This window comes from Lycorma delicatula, chromosome 8 (assembly GCF_047948215.1).
Source record: "Lycorma delicatula isolate Av1 chromosome 8, ASM4794821v1, whole genome shotgun sequence".
NCBI classification, from domain to species: Eukaryota; Metazoa; Arthropoda; class Insecta; order Hemiptera; family Fulgoridae; genus Lycorma; species Lycorma delicatula.
In genome coordinates this window covers 112,325,740-112,348,786 of record NC_134462.1, presented here as the reverse complement: position 1 = coordinate 112,348,786, position 23,047 = coordinate 112,325,740, and the positions used below count along the sequence as shown (strand labels likewise).

Sequence of the window (23,047 nt, the reverse complement as noted above, 5' to 3'; positions counted from 1 at the left end):
GTTGATTAGCGCTCCGCGAAAATATGTTTGTATCTGATTGCCTCCCTTCATAGTCTTATGCTACACTCTTGTGAAAAATATTACAGTATATTCAAGAGATTTAACAGATTCTGACCAAAAAAACCGTTACGATTGGATATTTTTTATGCCTGTAACAACAAAAAATTGAAACAGTACAAAAATTATGATAATTTAATTGCAAAATTTTTTTTGCACATTTCTACCGCGTTTTTTATTAGTGAAATTTTTTTTTGCTTAGTGTTTATGAAACATAGTTTGCTGATTTTAAAAATAATACTTTCAAGCAAATCGGTTGAAAATTGGGCAAAATACGATGAAAAACCCGTGTCATAAATCACAGATTAGTAACATGTTAGTATAAGTGAAAGTAGATTCAGAAAACTACGTTTTATAAAAATCCCCACCACTAAAAAGGCTATTCAGATTGACAAAAAAACATTTTTACTGTATACTGTTATTCATTACGAATCTATGTGTGTTACATATTTACCGATATCATTTGTCAGAAAAGATATTTATAGACCTCAAGTAAAAGTGATGTATTTTATGACCACAAATTCCTTCTTTTTTTTTTGTGTGCCGTATATCATAATTTATTATGTGTTTCAATACATAGCTAGTAAGATAAGCTATTTTTGTAAATAATAAATAAATCCGTAATCCTCATAGCAATTATAATACACAAGTCACACACACACACACACACAAATACAAGCACATTTTTGAGAAAAAAATGGTCATATTCTTTCTAATCTAAATAAAACATTTTACATTGTATACAAGTCGTTCAAATTGTGTAATAAAACTGATTCCTTTGTGAATATAAAAAAAATAACCAGACTTAGATCCCACATAAAATGATTTTGTAACAGAGTTTTAAAACTGACGCCGCACATAACCAGTTCCAAGGCTATATGATCTGAAAAGGTTAAAGTTTCATTTGGGTTAACTGAAAAAGTATCACTTATGATATATTGTTGAAAAACTCTCAATGAGGGCTTATTACTGCAGTTAACAAAAAGTCAAAATCCAATTATTTTGGAATAAAAAAGGGATGTGCACAACTAGATGTTACAACAGTCCTAAATCAAAAATTTCAACATCCTATGGCTAATCATTTTTGAGTTATATGAGATACGTATGTATATACAGACATCACGCCAAAACTAGTCAAAATGGATATTTCCGATGAAATTAGAAAACTGACATTTTTCACGATCGCAATACTTCCTTTACTTCGTACAAGGAAATAAAAATGAATTGGACATCAAAGCATTATTAATGTAAAAAAAAATTGTTATAATAATATAGCAAAATAATATAAGAGAGCATTAAATGGGAAATTAACTAATGATAATTAGATAATATAGAATTTTCAATTTATGCCTTAATCATTAAACCACTTAGAAAATTCTGAGTGCAACTCCCTCATGGAAGGACACACAAGTAATAGAATAATAGACTGAAGTGAAGACTAGGAGGAGGATGCCTACTGGATTAGAAAAAAAATTGTGTGCACGTGCACACAAAATTAAACAGAGAAACAAGAATTTCTTAGCATGCTTACCTGACAAGTATTGTGCAGCGGTTTCCGCTGCAGTGAATCCCTTGAAGAAGAATTCTGTGATGCTAACTTTATTGGATGTAAAATTAATTTCTGAAAACAAAATAAAACTCATTCAAATGCTATTAACTCTGACATAAAGGCACAATTCTGTATGTATGGATGAGTAAGGAATCTTTCCATATCAAATTGCTTAATTATAGTAAAAATGGTTGCTCGACTAATTTGTATATTTTTATACTTTCACCATAATTTCTAGCATCTTTCAGAAAATTAGAACCATAAAGAAAAAAAAAATCTATCACCAAGTAAAAACTGGAAGATATTTCCAACCACATCCATGGGTGAAAATTGAGTGTTTGCATGGGTTCTCCGTAAATGATCTAGCTACTGCAAATTTGAAGATTTCGAGTTCAGTTCTACTTACGAACACATACAAATTCCCGGCTTTCATCTATAATACTGTATTATTTTTTAATTTCCCGCAACTTTAAAACAAAAAGTAAAAAAAAGCAGATAAGAGTGCAGATGAGTTTGGAAGTCACAACAATAGTAAAGGTTACTGCAACAAATATTTTATAAAATATTTTTCACAACTCCCCATCCTCACATCTAAATCCTCCTGTGTATACTGGAACTGATGTCTGGATCAGTATCCTCCATGAGGGTCTGATCCAAAAATTAGAATAATTCTCAAATTTATTTTACAGATAAAGAAGGATAAAACTTATTTTACAAACAAATTTTATAAACTCTACTCTTAACCCAAGTAAGTTTAGCAGCATTGTTGTCAGATTTTTTCTTTATACTTAATACTATTTTACAAAAATATACATTAAACCCATCAAAACATTGATGTCTGCTGCTAATTTACAAATAACAGACCAGTAGTACTACTAATGTTGATGGTAGATACCTTTTTTAAAGGAATTCCTTATATAGTTTGCTTGTATTGCCTGAAATCTGCACAAATACAGACATAAATGATGTTAAAAAAAAATTATGTTACATGTAATAAAAATTTTAATACTTACACATATTGCACTTATTATGGGAACTACCGATTATGTTTGATGTAAAACAGAATTTGGCAATTCAATTTTCACTATGATGACGTAATATTAATATGTTTAATATACTAACATTGATAGACAAACTGTAAACCTTAAAAAATACAAACACTGTATACCCCTTTTTTTCAAGTCATTCCCAGTGTAACAAATCACCTGATCAGTGATTAGTTGATTATGCTTTGTGTAGTTTCTGTAGCTTAATAAACAAAACAATGCAACCTATGAGCAAACAAGTACGATTAAGATATTTACCATAATCAACATAATGAAGTTTAAGACAGCTTTCAGTACAATCTTCATCAAGCTGGGCTGGTTGATTTTTTTTTTAAATATACCTAGTAAGTAAAATCACATTTTAGTTTTTGCAATATTTTCAAATCACAAAAATATCCAAGAACATAACCACAACTAAGACAAAAAGGATTCTCCATGTAAAATTCAACACAATTAAATTAGATTAGGGTAAAAAGCCAAACTATAAAAAACCTACGTATGGAGAAAACAATACAGTTATGTATATCAGTTATCCTTAAGAAAAAAACTGTTTATCTCAACTGTTTTCTTATGGGCAAAACTAATACAAAACAAGAAAATATTTTTATTTACAATTAGCCGGTTATACATTATAGAGACAGGATATGCATTAATATAGATTGACTTATAATTGCTGCAGTATATTCTCTCACCTCTGAACTATTCCTATCATGATTGGTCCTGTGCTCGGAATCACGAGTCTCTCTTCCGCGTTTATCTTTCGGTGATCTGTTTGTAACACAGTCTGTAAACAGAAACACATCCGCATTGTCTATTTATCATTAGAATAACAATATACATAGGATCACACTCACACACTCAGTCTCTCACACACACACACACACACACACACACACACACACATATTCAACCTTTTTAATACCCCAGATTGAAATTTTTCAAATATTTATTTTTTTTGCATTTTATCACATGCTTTGTAATGATAAAGCAATAATGTGAAATGTCACATTCTTCGTTGTGAATTTCTAATATTACTTGAAATCAACAATTCAAAAACAGGTTGCTCTTAAATTAAATGAAAAATAGAAACAGATATTTGCAAATTGTGATATTCATTGACTAAAAACAATAGTCTGCCAATCTGATGAGAACTCATTAATGAATTTAATTGACAACTGATCTCACTATGTCTTCTGCTAGACAGAGAAAATTACAATAAAATATTTTAAAGACTTCCTGCCTATATTTTCAAACTAATTTTTTGACCAGCTGTTTTACATATCTTGTGTGATACTGACAGTACATTTTTTTAGCAACGGTTTAAGGTTTTGAGATCAAAGAAAATTTTCAAACATTTTACTAACATCATTACGTATTGTTATTATTGTGACAGTAAAACATAAGATGTTAAAATAAAAAAAATTATACATAAAAATACTTAAGTTCTCTGATATATTTACCATTAATTCTCAAACTTCATAGACAGACAAAAAGCTAAGGTTTGGTAGTTATTCTGAGATGAGTACCGAGGAATAAATTATTCTAGCGTAAGGATAAATAATTCTAACTACTAACTTTTAAATTAAACAATGATTGAAAAGGAATGCAGAGTTAAAGAAGGCTGGAAACTCATGATCTGGCAAATATGTTTAAGTTAGCAGACTATTACTATAAATTTTTTACAGGGTGAAAATACCCTAAAACAACTCTATGCAAAGATTTGTTTTTCCAACTAAACAAAAGAACTGAAAATATTAGTCAAAAGCTTTATCACAAAACTGTAACATAAGATGGCCATTCATTTCCATTCACAATCAAATTTAAACTACGATTTTATAAACTGCATACAGATTTACAAATACGGAATATTTTCTTTAAGTTGAAAAAAGCTTAAGTATCTGTGCTTTCAATACAGATACTTCAGCTGGTACATATACATGTAAAACAAATTTGTAACTTGTTCTGAGGAACATGTCAGGAGGATATAAATCATACAGACACTACTTATTTATACAAATTCATAACATTCGCTTAATTTGCTTTTTAACAGAAGTATAAAACAAAACATGTAAACAACATACTATTACAGTTCTAAGATTCAAATCCTAGTAAAGGTAGTTACATTTATATGGATTTGAATACTAGATCATGATTACCGGTGTTTCTTTGGTGGTTGGGTTTCAATTAACCACACATCAGGAACAGTCTACCTGAGACTGTACAAGAATACACTTCATTTACGTTCATACATATCATCCTCATTCATCCTCTGAAATTAATAACTTACGGTGATTCCAAAGGCTAAACAGAAAAAGAAAATTACAGTAAAACATTTTTTTATCAAAATATTTATGCACTCATGTTTCCAGATTTTCTATTTTATGACTCAGAACCATTCCAAAATACATCATAAATAACGTCATAAACATCTATATAAAAAATATAATTAATACACAACAGATAATACATTACATAACAGTTGGTTAACTATACTGTTTACTTAATTCAATAAAGAACTAACACAACTCTTAATTTCTCACAATAAAACAAAAACGAAAATAAAACAAGATAGTCAACCAATTACATTATGTACAGGTTAACTAATTACACAATGGATGCCCTTCTGAAATTACTACACCAGAAATAATAGAAAAAAGCATAAAATTATTTCGGCAGATCAACAAATGACAGTGAATGAGTTATCAGGCAGAGTCTGTAGACATGTCAACAGAATGCGTGCACAATATTTTGCACAAACATTTGGGCATAACAAGCTAGATGACTGCCATGTTTGCTTAGGCCCAGCCAAAAAATATTTTAAGCAATTGTCTCAAACTCCTTCACCGTAATCCCAAGGAATTTTTACGTACATTTTTTACTGTTGATGAGACTTTGGTTCATCATTACATGACACACAATAGGTTAAAAAAAGTCAACCTGCTCCAAAAAAAAAGCAAAAATGGTTATTCATATGAAAAAGTTATGGTAACTGTTTTTTTGGGATGCACATGGGATAATTTTCATCGATTATCTTAAAAATAATGAAACAATAAATGGCCAATATTATGAGACCCTATTGCAGCATCTCGGCAATGAAATTAAGGAAGAACAACCACATTTGGGGGAAAAAGTGCTTTTCCATCAAGACAATGCTCCAGCTCACACTTCAATCATTACAATGACAAAAGTCAATGAATTATATGGTAGTTAATATTCAGCAATGAATTATTTGGAAGGTGCAGGAGCATTTTGAACCACAAGTTCAAAATCCTCCCGCACCTTCCATATTCACCTGATCTGGTTCAGTGACTATCGCTTGTTTCCTAACCTAAAAAAAATGACTTTGAGGGAAGAAATTTTCGACCAATAATAAAGTTATTGCTGCCACAGATGGGTTAGTTTAAGGAGTTGGGTAAATTGACATACCGAACTGGCATAAAAGTTCTCATGGAACGCTAGACTAAGTGCACAGACCTTTGGTGACTACGTTGAAAAATAAATCAAAATAGTCCCAGAAAAGTGTTGTTTTCAATTAAAAATATGTTGTTTTTTCATTAAAAATTACAATCTAAAAAGTAATACATTTATACAAGTTAAACTAATATACAGAAGAAAAACCACTTCAATGTTATCAAAAACATATATAATATGAGGATGAGTGTGGTACTGAAGGAACGTGAGAGGGGATCCACTTTAGAATTACCCAGACAATATTTTCTACTAGCATTTACTCCTGAAATGTGAGTGCTCTAAAATAAATAAATAAATATATATATATATATATATAATCTTGCAATATTATCTTCCAGTAATAAGCGCTTACCTTATCAGATATACAGGAATACAATGTAAAAGCGTAAAACACTTTTACACTTAGATGAGGATAACTAGACCGCTCTTGTTCATATACAATAACAATTTTTAACATTAGAAACCCATTCATAATATACAAATTGTTAGTTAATATGAAAATTATATATAGTAAATAATATATATATATATATATAATTATTATTACATAACTAAAATATGAGTAGCTTGCTAAACACACTGCTCAAATGAGAGAGTGATATTTAAAGGAAAGTTACCAAGAAAGGAATGATCGTTTAAGGAAAAATAGAAAAAGAGATGCCATGAATATTTCCGCTGAGACTTGAAAGGACCATTCAAATATTTACTAAAATTTCTCTTGTATAATTAGTATTTTAAGATTATTCTCAAAAAGTTATTTTGTAATAAAAACTAATAATCAAACAATGCTATTAAATACACTATACAACCACAAATGCCATCTAACATTCGATCTTTAGTCGTTTAAAGCATGAATATTTCTTGAAATTAGGCTGTTTTATAAAAGGGGACTAAGAGAAGAAAAAGCCACACCATTTCAAAATTTAATTTGCTTATTTTTCTAAAAATTATTTTTCTATAAATTATAAATTTTCTGTTAATGAAAACAACTGATTTATTTAAGTACAAAAAGAAGTATTTTATAAGCTAAGAGAATAAATTAAATAAACACCAACTTAAAGCTCAGAAAATTTATTATAAAACTATATTTTTTTAACAGCAAAGATTATTTTAAATCAAGAGTTGGTAACTTAGAAAACACAAAAAAACTACTTACAAAAATTTTACTCAAAATCTAAAAATTAAATGTCCACTTTAATTATTACACATCAACAGCACATCCCACTGGATGTAATATATAAAATAAGTTAGATGGAAAAAATTAAACAATGTACTTGCAAAACATCATAAAAATAAGATTTCTAGTTCTGTTAATAGAAACTAAAAAAAATTCCTTTCTGCATGCCAGAAGGCAGAGGTAGATTTCACCCATGCTAAGCAGGAAATAAAAAAGATTTCCACCTTAAAGTTAAGAAAAACTTCCAATTTACTCAATAAAACAATGGTTGCATGTGAAACAAAGTTTCATATGTTTAACATATGACAAGCCCCATCTTACAATTCCAACAACATTTTGGTCATCCCTTGCCGTAAGGGTTGGTTGGTTATATCAAAATTGTTTCACACAAAGGTTTTAGGTAATGTTTAGAGGACTAATGACCACTTTAAATAGATTCAATACTGTGGCTATTAAGGGAATCTTTTTTGTCTTTGAAACCCCAATTTTCCCAACCCCGGAACAATAGTTGGTGATATCAAAAACCTTTACTTAAGATTTTCAGCCCTTATCCAAAGAATAGTAGGAACTTTAAATGAATTCTACATTTTACTTAATAAGAAAGTTATTAAAAAACAAAATATCAGTCTTTTGTTTTTTTTTAAAAAGCCCCCTTCCATTTTCACCCCCATGGTCCCACTTTGCCCATTAACGAACTCGACTGAGATTTTGGGTCATTATATTTTATGTATCAATTTGAAAGTGACCGGCGCAAAATTATGGCAGTTATATAAACTTTTGAACTGACAGTGGTTTTGGAGTCTACGGGATGTGAAACATGAAGATATGTCAAATTTTCCAGAAGTCAAATAATGGTACCCATTACAATAGGTAGCTTTCTAATGAAATCTACCTAAATGTTAACCGATCTCATTTTGGGCAACACAACTAACAACAGTGTACATTTAGCTTAAAAACACAATAAAACTAAACACACTGCCTCGCACACAACCTAATAAAAATAGATAGCGCACGAGCCATTAATGATTAAGTAAATTTAAAATTTTTAAGTTATTATTTATTGGACCCTTAAATAAGAGTGAATAACATCTCTCTATTCAAAGCAAAGCTAAAAAGTTAAATGTTTATACAAACATTTTATACGTTCTACTCTTTATTAACCCAACTTAATTCATAAATTAAATAATATTTGTCTAGAAAATATAAACATTTAATTTTGTAGTAATATTTACCTATAACACGTACACAGTTAATGTTCTTTGATATAATTAGTATTATAAAATTTATACTAATCATCAACACAACCTGTCTGATTTTTATCCAAATTAGGTGACCGTAAAAAAAGTACTGTCAAAATAATTAAGTTATTAATCTAAACAATAATAATAATCTCAACCATAACCATGATATAATAATTAAGACACGCAATGGTTATTCATCAAATTTATATTGGTTATATCAGATATAAATTTTGGATATAATATTTTAGATATAAATTTATATCAGAAATAATATTATTCATCACTACTGAAATAAAATTATACATTAGGTATTTAAATGTTTTTTTTTCTAATTAAATATAAAATAGCACATAATGTATTATCTATAAATTGATTTTTAATTTATTTGGGCTTTTTTCAATACACCTAATGAAAAACAAAAACAGTTTTGAAAATATTTTGATTTACTGTTTTGTTATTACAGTACCGAGGGGAACAATCCCCTATTGAGATTTAATTTCCCCTCCAGAGAGGGGAAATTAAAGAGCTACAGACTTCTTCAAGATGATAAATGTTTATCTGTTAATGTGTGTTAACCACCTGACAAAACCAAAATAAAACTTCACATCCTTAAAACTTTTTATTTTTCCCCCTTATACTTTTACAGAAATTTGCTAACATTGTGATTTCCCCCTTTCCCACCCCAAAACTGTTTTTTTTTTGTTTGTTAAGAGAAGTGATAATTCCCTGTTACATTTATATATCAAAACACAGATACTAAATAATAGCATACCAGAATATTTGTTGTCCCTTGATTTGTAGTCTCTATTTTCTCTCTCCTTTTCACGTACTTTCTGGAACGAGCTTTTATTATGATAAGATCTATCACGTGGGCTCTGTGAATCTGGACTATCCGAACGGTAGGAGTTGCCATTAGGAGAGTCCCGCATTCTGTCGTCCTTACATCTGTCAGCATAGTTCCCCTTTGAACAACTGTACTTGGAATTCTGCAACATAAACAAGCGATAACACTCTTCATAAAATTAAATAAATATCCTCCTTAAAAGCGATGGAAGTATAGATAATGTGAATTATGATGATCAGCCTGAAATCTGATTTGGATTGTAACATGCAGCACTAAATCTTGTCTCACAAAACCGTACAGCAAACTAAAACATAACAGTATGACGATTCTAATTTAATTTAGCAAAATCCATCCAAGAAAAAACACTTCTCTTTACTTATTACATAAAAGCGAAGTGAAAATAACTTGTAATACAAAATTAGAAAGTTGTAATAAAATTATATACATTTATCTTAAAAATAAAAACTTTAAGAAAATACGTTACTGCTATTATTAATTTTATCAAGTAAAGCAGAAAAAAGTGTTTGTTACCTCTCAATGTATTTCTTCCATACATGATAAACTGCTATGAACTACTGTTATCATTTTTCAAATTCATCATAATATCTTCAATAATATTTTCACACAAACTGTCCACTTCCCATGGTTTTTGCTTCTTTAATTACATGCTGAACACAATATTCAAAGCATCTGTATCTACTCTAAACACCTTCCACTAATAAATATTTTATCACTTAACTTAATGTTATGTTATTAATACTCCCAATATAGCCTTCGACTTGTGTCTGTATCAATTCCATCCGATTAAAATTGCAATGGCATGGAAGAAGATGAAACAAGACACAATCTTTTGATTTATACCAATTTCACCAGTTTTCCCAGTTTATGTTTCACAACAGAATCATTCATTGTTAAAACCACATTGACACAAAAATAAAAGATAAATTAAAATTAATGAAAATAACACTGAATAAAAGTGTTATAAAAATCAACTGTGAAACTTTATCATACTGTACAAAGTAACACGGTAAATAAGCTGAAATACTTTCTTTCACTGAATTGAATAATGGTGTGAAGCATTACAAATGACGTTATCAGTATTAAACTTCAACAACAGGGACTCAAGAAAATTTTTAATTGTTTATCATTCCCGCACACCATGGTGCCAGACTAAGTGATAGCTAACTGTACACTATACAAATAAAGCAATAATTGACTTGCATGTGGGAGTAACAAAATGACTTGGTTTAACTACTGAGATATTACTATCTATGACACGATACATTCACATTTACATCTGCTGCACGGTTTCTTGAAATAAGGTTTAGTTGCTAAACAAAGCACAATGTACATCCCCAAACTGAAGAGGTATCATTACAGTACAATTAATTTTTTTTTTAAATCAAATAAAAAAAGGAAGACAAAAAAAATGTTTGTGTTAAAAAAACTATCAGATCCAACTGAACTGAACATTCAATTTACTTACTGTAAATAAATAAAAAGCCAAAATCTGTTTCTAGATATATTTTCCTCTTTGTCCAGGAATTACTGAATACATCTAATCTACAAGAACAATAAAATGTTAATTTTATGTGTCATTAAAAATCCACACTATGTAACAAATACACTAAAAACTTGAAACTAATAAATTAGTAGCTCGTTCACTACCAATATAATGTATAAAATATCCTATGCAACAATTTTAAGTGTTCAATTAAAGAATCTCTGATTTAAAACACACATACGTTAATATGATTATTTAACAAAGAAAATATGCATTTTGTCATCAAAATTTTTTTTGCAATAAATAATAACCAGATGCATTCAGATCTAAATTTTAATTTTTTTAAAACAAATTATATGAAATAAAACTTCAAAATAACACACCACACTATATTAACTAAGAAAATATTATAATTATGCACATTTATAAAAAAAAAATATAAGTTTTTTTTCTGAAAATTAAAATAATTCATTAACATACAATGGCAAACAAATTACTCCGAACAGTATTTTTAACAGAAAATTTTATTTTTAAAAGGAAATATGATTAATAGTCAAACTTACTCAAATTTATTAATTTATGTATCCTCCTTTATTTTTTATTATCTCATTAAACCTCTTTGGCATTGATTCCAGTAAGGTAGAACAATAATTTTTGACTCAATCTCAAAACCAAATCTGTATCATTGAACCAATACGGTCAGTTTTTATGCTAAAATTCATTTTCCCCAAGTCTTCTTTTTGGTGTAGCTTATAAATTTTCAATGGGCTTCAGATCAGGGGAGTTCCCTAGCCACAGGAAAACTGGCCGTTTTTGGTTTTTCAAGAATTCTTTTGCTTTCTTTGACATGTCACATGGTACAGGTCCTATTGGAAAATGAGTTCTGGGTTCTTCTGCATTAAGTGGGACTATCTTTGGCATATGTTAACGTATTGGTTCAATTTCATCATCCCATCCATAGGCATTAAGTGCTCCTGCCCCCTTCATGTGTAAAACATCTCCAAAACCTTTTTTTGGCTGGGTGTTTGAGAGCTTGTTGCAGGTGTGCTAGAGTAGTAGGACTTGCGTAATAGTAGTACTGCTGACATATGAATGTAGGGTACTCTCTCTCCCCTTGGACAAAGAAAAGAAGTCTCTTCTGAAAAAATATCTTTTTTCACATCTCAATAGTCCATTCTTCATGTGCCTTTGCCCATTGAAGTCTTTTTCTCTTCACAACCTGTGTCAGTAACTGCTTCATTTTAGGTTTCCAAACAATCCTTCCCACTACCGACAATCTTCTATGAACTGTCATATCAGAAACATTAGTCCCACTGACTCTCAAACTCCCTACTAAGGTCAGCAGCTAACAATCTTAGATTAAATTTGCTTTTTCTTGTTAGTAATCGATCCTGTGTAGGCATGGTTTTCTTATTCTGTCCACGTTTTATTTTTCACTTTAGAAACAGGACCTGTTTCCCTAAACCTTTTCACCATTTTATTTACAGTACCTAACCCCACACTACACTCACTGGCAATCTGTCGAAGTTATTAGCGAGGGCTGGGACAGAGTAACAATTTTTGACTGCTTTCATGGGGTTATATTCACTAGAAACGAATAACAAAATTATAATGGAAACTCACAAGGTCACCAAAAACTAATTGGCAATAAATTATAAAAGCACAAAAACCACTAATTCTGTTTGTATATGAACTAACAACATAACCTGAAACACCAAACAGCAAGCAATCTGCCACAGAATGAAAATTCTCTAGAACAGAACAAAACTTCCCTTTGTTCGGATTAATTTGTTCACTACTGTACTTACCAATGTGCCAAATAATCTCAAAATGATATGTATAATATGTATATGTAAAAACGGTACTTACGTATTAACGCCACCACAACTACAGCTTCATTTAAAAACAAAGTAGTCAATCGGATTTCGGTGGAAAATGAAGTCTCTTTTATTAATTTTAATAAATGGTTATTTATATTTATTTATTTTATAAATATAACTTAATCAAACTTAACCTACGCTCGCTTCGCTCGCTAACCTTGACTAATTAATAAATTCAGTAATTATTGCAATTATTTATTATTTAAATAATCAAAACACTCCTGTTAATTAGTCAAGATTAGCGAGCATAGGTTAAGTTTGGTTAAATTATATTTATAAAATAAATAAATATAAATAACCATTTATCAAAATTAATAAAGAGACTGTTTTGAATCTATGTTAAACTCTATCCGATTGACTACTTTGTTTTTAAATAAAGCTACAGCTGCGGTGGCGTTAATACGTAAGTACCGTAAAAACAAATATCAAACACAATAATAGAAGAATCTAATAAACTACCGAAAGTTAACTTTCACGGAATCCCGCATTATCATTGGTTTTATGATGGCTAGGTTTAACATCTTTAAGTTTTTATTTCTTTTTTCATATAATTATGTGCCAACTGATGATGCAGGATCCTGTAAAAGTACAGAGAAAGAAGTACATAAAAAAACCATAACTTTTGGTAATTTATTACATTCTTCTATTACTGTATTTGGTGTTTGTTTTTAATTTATTATTTTGATATATATATATATACATATAAGACAAAAATAAAACCTAGCTTTCCACCAGCAGTACATAATCTTAACAATGTTTCTTACCTTATTATTTTTTCTCTAATTTTTACATTAATAGCACTTTCAAGGGTTCCCTCATCATCAGTTAATCAAAAATCTTTTTAAAAATTTACATATTAAATTAAAACATTAAAAATGGTCGCATATTGTAATGTGTTTAATTTAATGTCGCAGTATGCAATTTAATTGTCGGATTTTTAATTTTTTAATTTAATGTGTAAATTTTTTTTTTTTAATTTTTAACTGACGAGGAAACTTTCGAAAACACTTTTAATGTAAAAATTGGAGAAACAATAAGATAAGGTAAGAAACATTGTTAGACTGTACTGCTGGTGGAAAGCTAGGTTTTACTTTTGTCTTTGATATAATTAGTACAGAGGAAGATATGGACAAACACAAAAAATACAATAAGAATTAATTTACTAAATTTTATATATATATATATATATATATATATATATATATATATATAGAGAGAGAGAGAAAATTATTCAATTCATAACAAAAGTATTCCTAACTTATCCTTTTGCTTTTCTGCATTTCCTAAACTCTATAGAATATTTATATTATAACATAAATCTTTTCTCAACTGCTATTAATGAATAAGTAAATTTTATTACAAAAAATTATGGTATATATTTGATAAGAAGTAACATAAAATTAATCAAGTAGTGAATAAACTCACTGGTAAATACAAATGAAGCAAAATAATAACAAACATGAAGTCATAATCTAAATCAAATTAAACTACACTTGAACTTATTCATTAAATTTAATTATATTAACCTTTTAGTCCAACAATTACTACAAAATCAAAAACTGACCAAATGGAATAAATAGTATTTTCATGAAGTTATTCAGACAATGTATTTTTACGAATAACAATTACTATTTTTTTAAATTTGCCTCCACAAGTGAAACAAGCAGAAAAAGCTATACAACAGAATACTACTACTAAGCTCACAGAATAAAGAACATAGAATTATTAAAAGCTTTATGTGTCTTTTGAAATAATCTTCCATAAAATTTAAAACAATTTTATTTACCATTTTTCAATAACATATACTGATTAATTCCAAATTTTTCTTTATATGGCACCTGGCTAACAAACTAAATAACAAAAATACTTAAGAATAAGAAAAAATCAGTAAATGATTTGCAAATGCCTTAAAAAAAGCCAGAGCATATACAGCTAACATCACTCATGCGTTAACTCTTTAGCATGGTTTGTCATGCATTGTGCAGACACTGACGTCATCATGTGGTTTAAAAACTGATATTTTCTTCATTATGGCAGAAGAACTGTTTATTACCTTTGTTTTTAACCAGTTCTTTCCGTGGATCTGATAGAAAATCCTTAAATTTAATATATTTAAAGTTTTATTAATATTGCTTTGTGATTTGATGTAAATTGTTAACAAATATGAAAAGCTTTAGTTATGTATAGATATTGCATAATTACTTCCTTAGCATCAGACTTTTTCAATTTCATTTTTAATAATACTGTAAATATTGTTTTATAGGGATATTATTCGATTTTTCTAGATAAACTTATAAGTAATTATTTCTTTTTTTTAGCTCATTTCCTATATGGTAAAGTACAAGGTTTATGTTAAAAATCTACCAAAAAATGATAAGCTGTTAATAATGCAAACATTAAAAAAAATTAATCCAAAAAGCAAATTTTTAATAAAATTTTCTAACAAAAAATTACACAGAATACTATGTAGAATAGCTTTAAAAAAAACTATATATTTATAAGAGTTAAAAAGAACAACATAAAAAAAGGTCGCTTTTTATCACTTATGGTTGTGGACCTAAATCAAATGAAAAAAGAGGATTTGATTAAGCTTAAAGCAAAAATGATACCAGCCAAAATGTTCATAATCCCCAAGTTTGCATTCATAATTATTACATACATCTTTTATTAATATAAAAGGTAAATTTGCTTTTTGAATACACAATGAACTTCTGCTGTACAATTAACAACATCTAAGGCAATTACACTTTTCTACTACTTACAGCAACCTTTCCTTTTCTAGCTTAAGACGTATTTACTTTCTTTTCACTCAATCAAAGTTTATTATTGTGTCTTGGATGTGTACTAATTTTAGAAAAGGTGACAGTAACAATTGAATTTATATGATCCACTACTCATCCTCCGCTATCTAGGCTGAAACCCCCAAGAAAACTAGGCCATTAATTCATTTCCCAGTTAATTTGAATATTTTCCTAATTTATTAAAGTTCATGAATTTACTGATTAACCATTAAAAAAAAAAAAATCAATTCAATCCAATTAAGGATCAAAAACAGCAGCATTATTTCATTAATTTGAATACTGTCATTTTCAAAATTAAGTTTTATCAATATTTCATTATAAATATACTATTAATTTTAGTTAAAATATTATCTTGTAAAATGATTCTCCTTATCTTATAACCAACAATAACTATGGTTCAAAATCAGAAGTCATTTAAGTTTTTTTTTTTTTTTACAAAAAAAAGAAGAAAACACCATCAATTAAAACTCGAAATATAAAAAAAAAAAAAGAAATAAACTCACTTCAAATAAATACCATACTCTACAACACAATATCCTTTACTTCAAGTTCTTAAATAAAAAATAAAAACTAACCATCAGAAGTTTAAAAAAGCTTTGTTTTAAAATCAGAAAATGCAATTGCATAAAATAAAATTCATTGTTTATCTTATTTTACAATATTTCAACAAAAAAATTGATCAATCTCACCTGTAATGTCAAATCTTTCTCTCACAAGAATTATTTTGAGGCTTAATTTATATATATATATATTTATTTAAATGATTTTAATTATTAAAAAACAAAGAATTACTGCAAATTTAATGTGTATTCAACACTAATTTGTGTAAAAGTCAGACTCGTTATAAACACAATTACCAAACACGATCTGCACCCCAGTCAACATATAAATTCACATAATGTTAAAATAATAACAACAATAATAATTATTATTATTACTATTAGCTATGATGTAAATTTAGTTACATTGTAGGACAACAATTTTATTAATTATAACACATGAAAAATAAAAATTCAGCGATTAACATTTGATATAAACAATATTTAATACAAAAGATTTATTTCATCATAAGCAAGATATTATAACTTATAAAAATACCAAATAAAATGAAACAGTCCTAATTTAAAAATAAACTCAATAAAAAAAAAAAACTTTAAAAATTAATATAAGCTTCTTCTAAATCTAAAATAAACTGGTATTTAATTATATTATGTTGTTATTATTATATGATACACGCCACAACCACACCTTAATTATACAAATGTTTAATAAATCCTACAGAAGACTACTTCAAAACATATGGATTATATTGGGCTTAATAATAATAATAATATTAGGTTTTCTTTTAATTAAACAATTGACAATTAACAAACTTTTAATTAAGATTACACTGTAACAACAGGCTGTTAGCCTAGTTAGTTGTAGGTCTAGTCCATAATCAAGCCGACCAGCTCCTGAGAGTGTCACTTATTGAACCAAAGTATACTGGTAACATAATCATTCAAATCCAATTAACTTGGATCATTAATCCATTACTTGGATTTAAAACTGGGTCCTGCAACACCACATAACAGCTGATCAGCGATGATGCTAACCATTTAACCCAACCAGCATGGCAGGCCAGGTTACAGTTCATATGAATAATAAAAAGAAACAATAATTTCCATGCAAAAATTTTAATTTAATTAATATTAAAATAGTTAATTTTATATCGCATAATTATTCATGAACAAGTTATAAATAAGGCATGAGGCTAACAAAATTAAAAACTATAAATGCATTTACACCTTCAATGAGACAAGAACAAGATGGATAAACAATTGCCTATAACAAAAAAAATTATCATATGAGTGTAACTAACATTTTAAAGATATCCATAAATAAAATTTAAACAGTCATAAATGAAAAGCAGGTTTTTTCTCAGTAGCACAGTTTAAAACACCTACAACAAAGCTTTTTAGGTACTTCATTACATGGACACCAATAAATAAGTTTTCTACTTCAATGTAGTAGCAGTATCGGTGATTTACACATTTTTTTACACCTTTGCAAGTTTAATTTGTATTAATTCTGCAAAATTTAAAATGATTATATACAATTATAGACCAGCCTCCAATTTGATGAAATTTGGACTTTACAAACTAAGTTATTCATTGAATACAAACAAATGTAATTATGTGTCATTACCACCTTTCACAAGTTATGTCCCTTGTTATGTATTACAGTATCCTCACCAAAGATTTTGTAATTCAGTACTGAACAAGTATAATACACATTATTTTTGGATAAAATAATTGGTTATTGAATACAATTATAGACTCGGCCTAACAATCAGCCAATTTAATATTAATTAAACAAGATTAGCACGTGAAGCAAAAATTGGGTTATATTTGCTGATACTGCATGAAGTTCAGTACACGAAATCATTAGTTTTCTTTCCTTTTCTAACCTAACCTTAAACTGAACTTAATTAAATTTTACTCCCTAAACAATGTACACTGCACGTTTACCAAAACCTACACCTTTTTTAACCTAACATAATTTAATCACCTTAAGCTTTAATCTAACCTAATTTAAACTTAAGTAAATTTGATCTCATTCTTAACTTAATTTCACTGAAACCAAATTATATAGTCCAAAAATAATGTACATTACTACAGTTGTATAGTGCTGAATTACAAAATTTTGGTATAGGTTCAGTATAACTTAAAAGGGATGTAAATCAGGTGAAAGTAGTTTCTGAAAAATAATTTCAATTATAATAAATTTTCCAGACTAATGAATAACCAGACTTAATCAAAATTAGAGGCGAGTCCATAATTCTATATAACTATCTTTAAAATTATAAAAATTTTAAGCCTATAATTTATAATACATCCGTGTAAGCAAAAGCTAAGACATAAGCCAACGTGAGATTATTCTGAATATTGTGCAAGCAACAATGAAGTTAATTAAGCTGAGCATTTTGATTCACTTGCATGTTTAATCATTTGTATAATCTGTAATTTAAATTTAATTAGCCACTTTATTATCTTTCATGTCTAACTCATCTGAATGAAATGGAATATGGTACCTAGATCAATGTATAGCTCCTAAATGATAGACTTATTTAAAGCTGCAAGGGAGACTGACTCTGAACTATAATATTTATTATTCATTTACAACAACTTCTATTTTAAATAGTTGTACAGTATTAAGTTATTTTTATTTTCTGACTAATGTAAAATAATGTATTGAATACATTAAAATCTGCATAACCATTGTTTACTCTTGAAAATAATGTCAAATAATCTCACAACAGTATCAAATTTGAAAGTAGAAAATAAAGTGTTGCTAACCAATGTGTTTGATTCATTACTATTAAATTAAGAAAATGTGTATGTCAAATACAACTTGGTACATCACATATAAATATCCTTTATTTTACTAAAAGACTACTATTTAAATATAATTACTGAATGTACTATAAATACAATAATTTACTAGAAAATTCATTGATGAACATAAATGTAAACAATCTCTAACCACAGATACAATCATAAAACTTTATATTTATAAAAATAATGTAAAATGAAGCAAATTGACATTTCCTGATTCATTAAAATTTTATAATCATTAAAACAATCAGAATAATGTACCAAATTATTAACGTTTATAAACAAATAGCACAAACATGAAAATAATTATAATTGACAATCAATTAATGTATCTACCACCTTTTTTATTAATTATCCCTTATAACTACCTTTTTAATAAGTAATATATGTTTTAATTATTATTAAGTTAAATACAAAACTAAAAAACAATGTTAAAATTGTAACGCAAACTTTTCCCCAACATTAACACAGACAACATAAATTAAAACTCCAATACCACATAAATATATAAAATGTGTCAGAATGATGAAATATGATTGCCATTGAAAAATTAATTAAGTCAATTTTTAGATCATTCACTATTAGAAAATATATGATCAAAATAACTTTTTTACATACCTTAAGGTGAGCAGAGTCTGCATTTACAACCTGAAACAATAAACCTTATTTATAACAATCAGTAATTCTTGGATTCAATATATTTAACTTTATAAAAATATTAATAGGCCAACATAACCTTTCCAGTTAGAAAACGAATGCTCTGAATTATCTTAAAAAAAACCTAAATATAAAAGTTTTTTGGGGTATACCGAAATGAAACGACTGGCACTAGGTAGAGAATATTGGAAAGCTGCATCACATCAGTCAAATGACAAGACAAAAAAAAACAAAAGTTTATTAAGTAAATTCTTTTAAAAATAAAAAGCTACTTTACACTATTATGTTAATCATAATTATTTTTAAAAACATTTTAAATAGTATGATAGTTATAAATTTATTTATTACTTTTTTAAATCACAAAAAGGTTTTATAACATATATTAAGTACATATTAACTTCCTGTTAATTCAATAATGAAATAGAAAGAACTGGTTAAATAAGTGTTCTTTTTCAACTTAAATTTAAGATAAAAATAAAGAAAATCTCAAATTTATTAATGAAAAATTTAATATTTTCCCATTAATGGGATGTCACTTCTAATCAATCTGTTCATAAAAGAACAAGAACCAGTGTGGTTTTACATACTTGCAACTTAAGTAATAAATCACATAATTTTTAATAACAGTAATAGCTTTCAAACCAAAATAATGGTAAAATTTACCTCAAATTTATTTACACTGACCTACAGCACAAAATGATATCAAAGAGCTATAAATAAAATAAAAAATTTATTAAGTACAACTGTTAAATTAAATTTAATAACTATCAAAAGTAATAATGGTAGAAATTTCACTAACAACCTCATGCCTTGAGAGAAATAACTGTACCCCCAGTACTGGTTTAATTACAAAATGTTTCCAATGATGGGTTACATAATTGCAGATAGCTCACCCTAAAACAAATTTTATTAATTATGTTCAATAGAAATTACTGAGTGTGAGAAATACTAATTTATAATCATTAAGAAAATTAAAAAATTGCCAAACAACACCTACAAAAATAAAGCATGATGAATACCATAAGAGTACTTACGTATACTTAAGCAATCTACAAGTAATATTTCCTAACTATAATAAACATTTTACAATTACAGCTGTCTAAAAAATATCAGAAATCAACTTGAATTGTCAAGTTATCTTGATTTATGAGTGCAGATTATGTTGCTTCTTTTGTTTAGGTAGGAAGATTTTAAGTAGTATAAATAATAATAGTAGTACAACAGTACTACACAAACTGAGTTAAAAACCAAACTCAAAATAATAATATTTAAGACAACTATAATAACTTTAATTTTTTTTTAAATTAAAAACATAACCTGCATTATGTTAAGAGTTCACCTATTTCATGGACATACCATTAAGAACATAAAAAATAAGATAGTGATATATAATGGTTGTATATATTAACTGTATCTATTTAACAAGATTTAGTAGGACAAAACCCAAATCCAATGTTAGAAATTAAGACAACTACTGATTTTAATAAAGCAAGTGTTTGTTATTATTACTAGAATAATTAATTTAACATTCCTAAGACTGTAACCTTAATGAAGTCAAGAGCACTAAATTTTGAACAAACAGAAACTTGAATAATAAGAATAAGAAACATGAACCGATTTAAATTATCAATTTAATATTTTTTTTTTTTTTTATTCAATATTCATAACAATATTACAAATAGTTAACAAAGCTTATGTTATAAGAAACTGCCTACATCATTAATATAACTATTTTCGATTTACAGGAACATGACCAAATATTTAATAATTATTAACTGAAGCCAAATGGGAACAAAAACAATTTGCATGCAGCTTAAGAAGTTAATGTATGTAGATATATATAGGTTCATGTAAATATACGTTATTACAATACAATACGATTCAAGTTATCAAAGGCCAAATTCAAAAGTAATTATGTTCTAGAAAAGCTATGGCAAGTATGAAACATAACGGATAACTTAAATAAAACTGATTATAAAGATTTGCAAACTTAAAATGCCTAGGCTCAGCCTAGGACTAATACCAATGGTGACAACCGATATCATTGATCCCGGCTCAAAATCATTACGAAATGCCTCTTGTTTACCTGGTAGGGATGGGCTTGATGTTTCTCGAAATACCTGTAAACAAACAAACATAAAAATTAGAAAAATAATGCAGGTAGTGTAATTATTTCACATAATATGGCGATAAGAGGTTGTGTCAATTGAAATAAATAATAAAAAAAGCCTACCCATCGCCGATCCTCTGAGGTTTCCTTGCATGCATTACCATCAATGCAAGTCTCTTTAAAATATGTGCGGCCTTAACTACAGCCCTCCCGATACATACGAATCATAAAAACAACATTTACGTATATTTATTAACAAACTTTCTTCCCAGACGCCATGTCACTTTTCAGACGTGAACTGCACCAGATCAGGCAAAATGCTATTCACGATTGGTTGAACGCTTACCTCTTAGTACCTATGAAATCCGCTACTAACAGCAATATAATCATTATTTTTTCAATAAAAATTGGATATTATGAAGCCATTACAGTAAAATTATTTTTTTACTAGTAACATAAAAATTGTATACCCATCATTTAAAATCTAAAAGAAACCAAAGTATTTCAGAAGAATTGACAGTTTCAGGCTCAATCTTCTACTACCGAAGTTGGCAACAATTCCGCTGTGCAAGCGTTGTGTGATGGTTGCGCGTTTGGTTATGGTAATTAATGTTAAGTGATTTGGTGCTTCATTTCACCAAATATAAGACCTGCTTGTTGAAATATCACACATAAATACCCGTATTCGTATGGTAGAATAAAGGACGCATATCAACAACCCGAATCATGCGATCGAATGTTATTACCTTACAAATTAGTATAATTTAGAAAATAAATTAAGTGAAATGCTGGTATATTGTATCAGAGCAATAATTATTACAGTAACATAATTCAACTATTTGCTGCGTTATCAATAAATATACACAACACACTCAAAGTACTAGTTTTTCAGTTTATATAACGAAGTACTTTCAATCTATGTACTAAAATAGATAACACTAGTAAGTCACATGCGTTTTTATGTAGCAATAACAATTAGGAAAAGAATTTTCCTCACCTTTTCGTGCAGGACGTAAAACTGATAGCTCAGTAACGAAAACGAAGTGCTATAAAAATTGCACCATACAAAGAAGTGCCATTAACAAAGAGGTAATGAATGAACTGTGTAGTAAAATTACAACAGGATGAACGGTAGTCAATAACGTTTGATAATTTCATATTACATGCTAGGTTATGAACTCGTAATCTCGTTGTTTTGAATGGCGCCGTTTATGACATTTAACCTACACCGTCAATAATGCAGTTTATTGATAATAAATGAATTACCTGGTTCATTTTGTTTATTTAACTACTTTTAATAGATATAACAACATGAAAATTTCTTTCTTACATA

The 23,047-nt window shown here is 28.0% G+C and overlaps 1 protein-coding gene across 5 annotated transcripts in view; it reads right to left on the bottom strand.

Moving 5' to 3' along the window:
• Nucleotides 1-22,790, bottom strand: part of wcy (WW domain-containing adapter protein with coiled-coil wacky) — a 58,825-nt gene extending 36,035 nt beyond the window's left edge. For 2 of the 5 annotated variants that reach the window (XM_075373325.1, XM_075373329.1), the window contains exons 1-6: nt 21,838-22,012; nt 21,691-21,724; nt 19,566-19,595; nt 9,314-9,527; nt 3,345-3,436; nt 1,589-1,678 (exon numbers count right to left, since the gene is read on the bottom strand). In XM_075373325.1, the coding sequence (XP_075229440.1) occupies nt 1,589-1,678; nt 3,345-3,436; nt 9,314-9,527; nt 19,566-19,595; nt 21,691-21,724; nt 21,838-21,878 (501 nt within the window). In that variant the 5' untranslated portion in view covers nt 21,879-22,012. Of the gene's footprint in view, nt 1-1,588; nt 1,679-3,344; nt 3,437-9,313; nt 9,528-15,531; nt 15,602-19,565; nt 19,596-21,690; nt 21,725-21,837; nt 22,013-22,711 lie in introns of those variants that run through there. The other 3 variants (XM_075373327.1, XM_075373326.1, XM_075373328.1) reach the window with 3 other exon arrangements.
• Nucleotides 22,791-23,047: the final 257 nt, after the last annotated feature.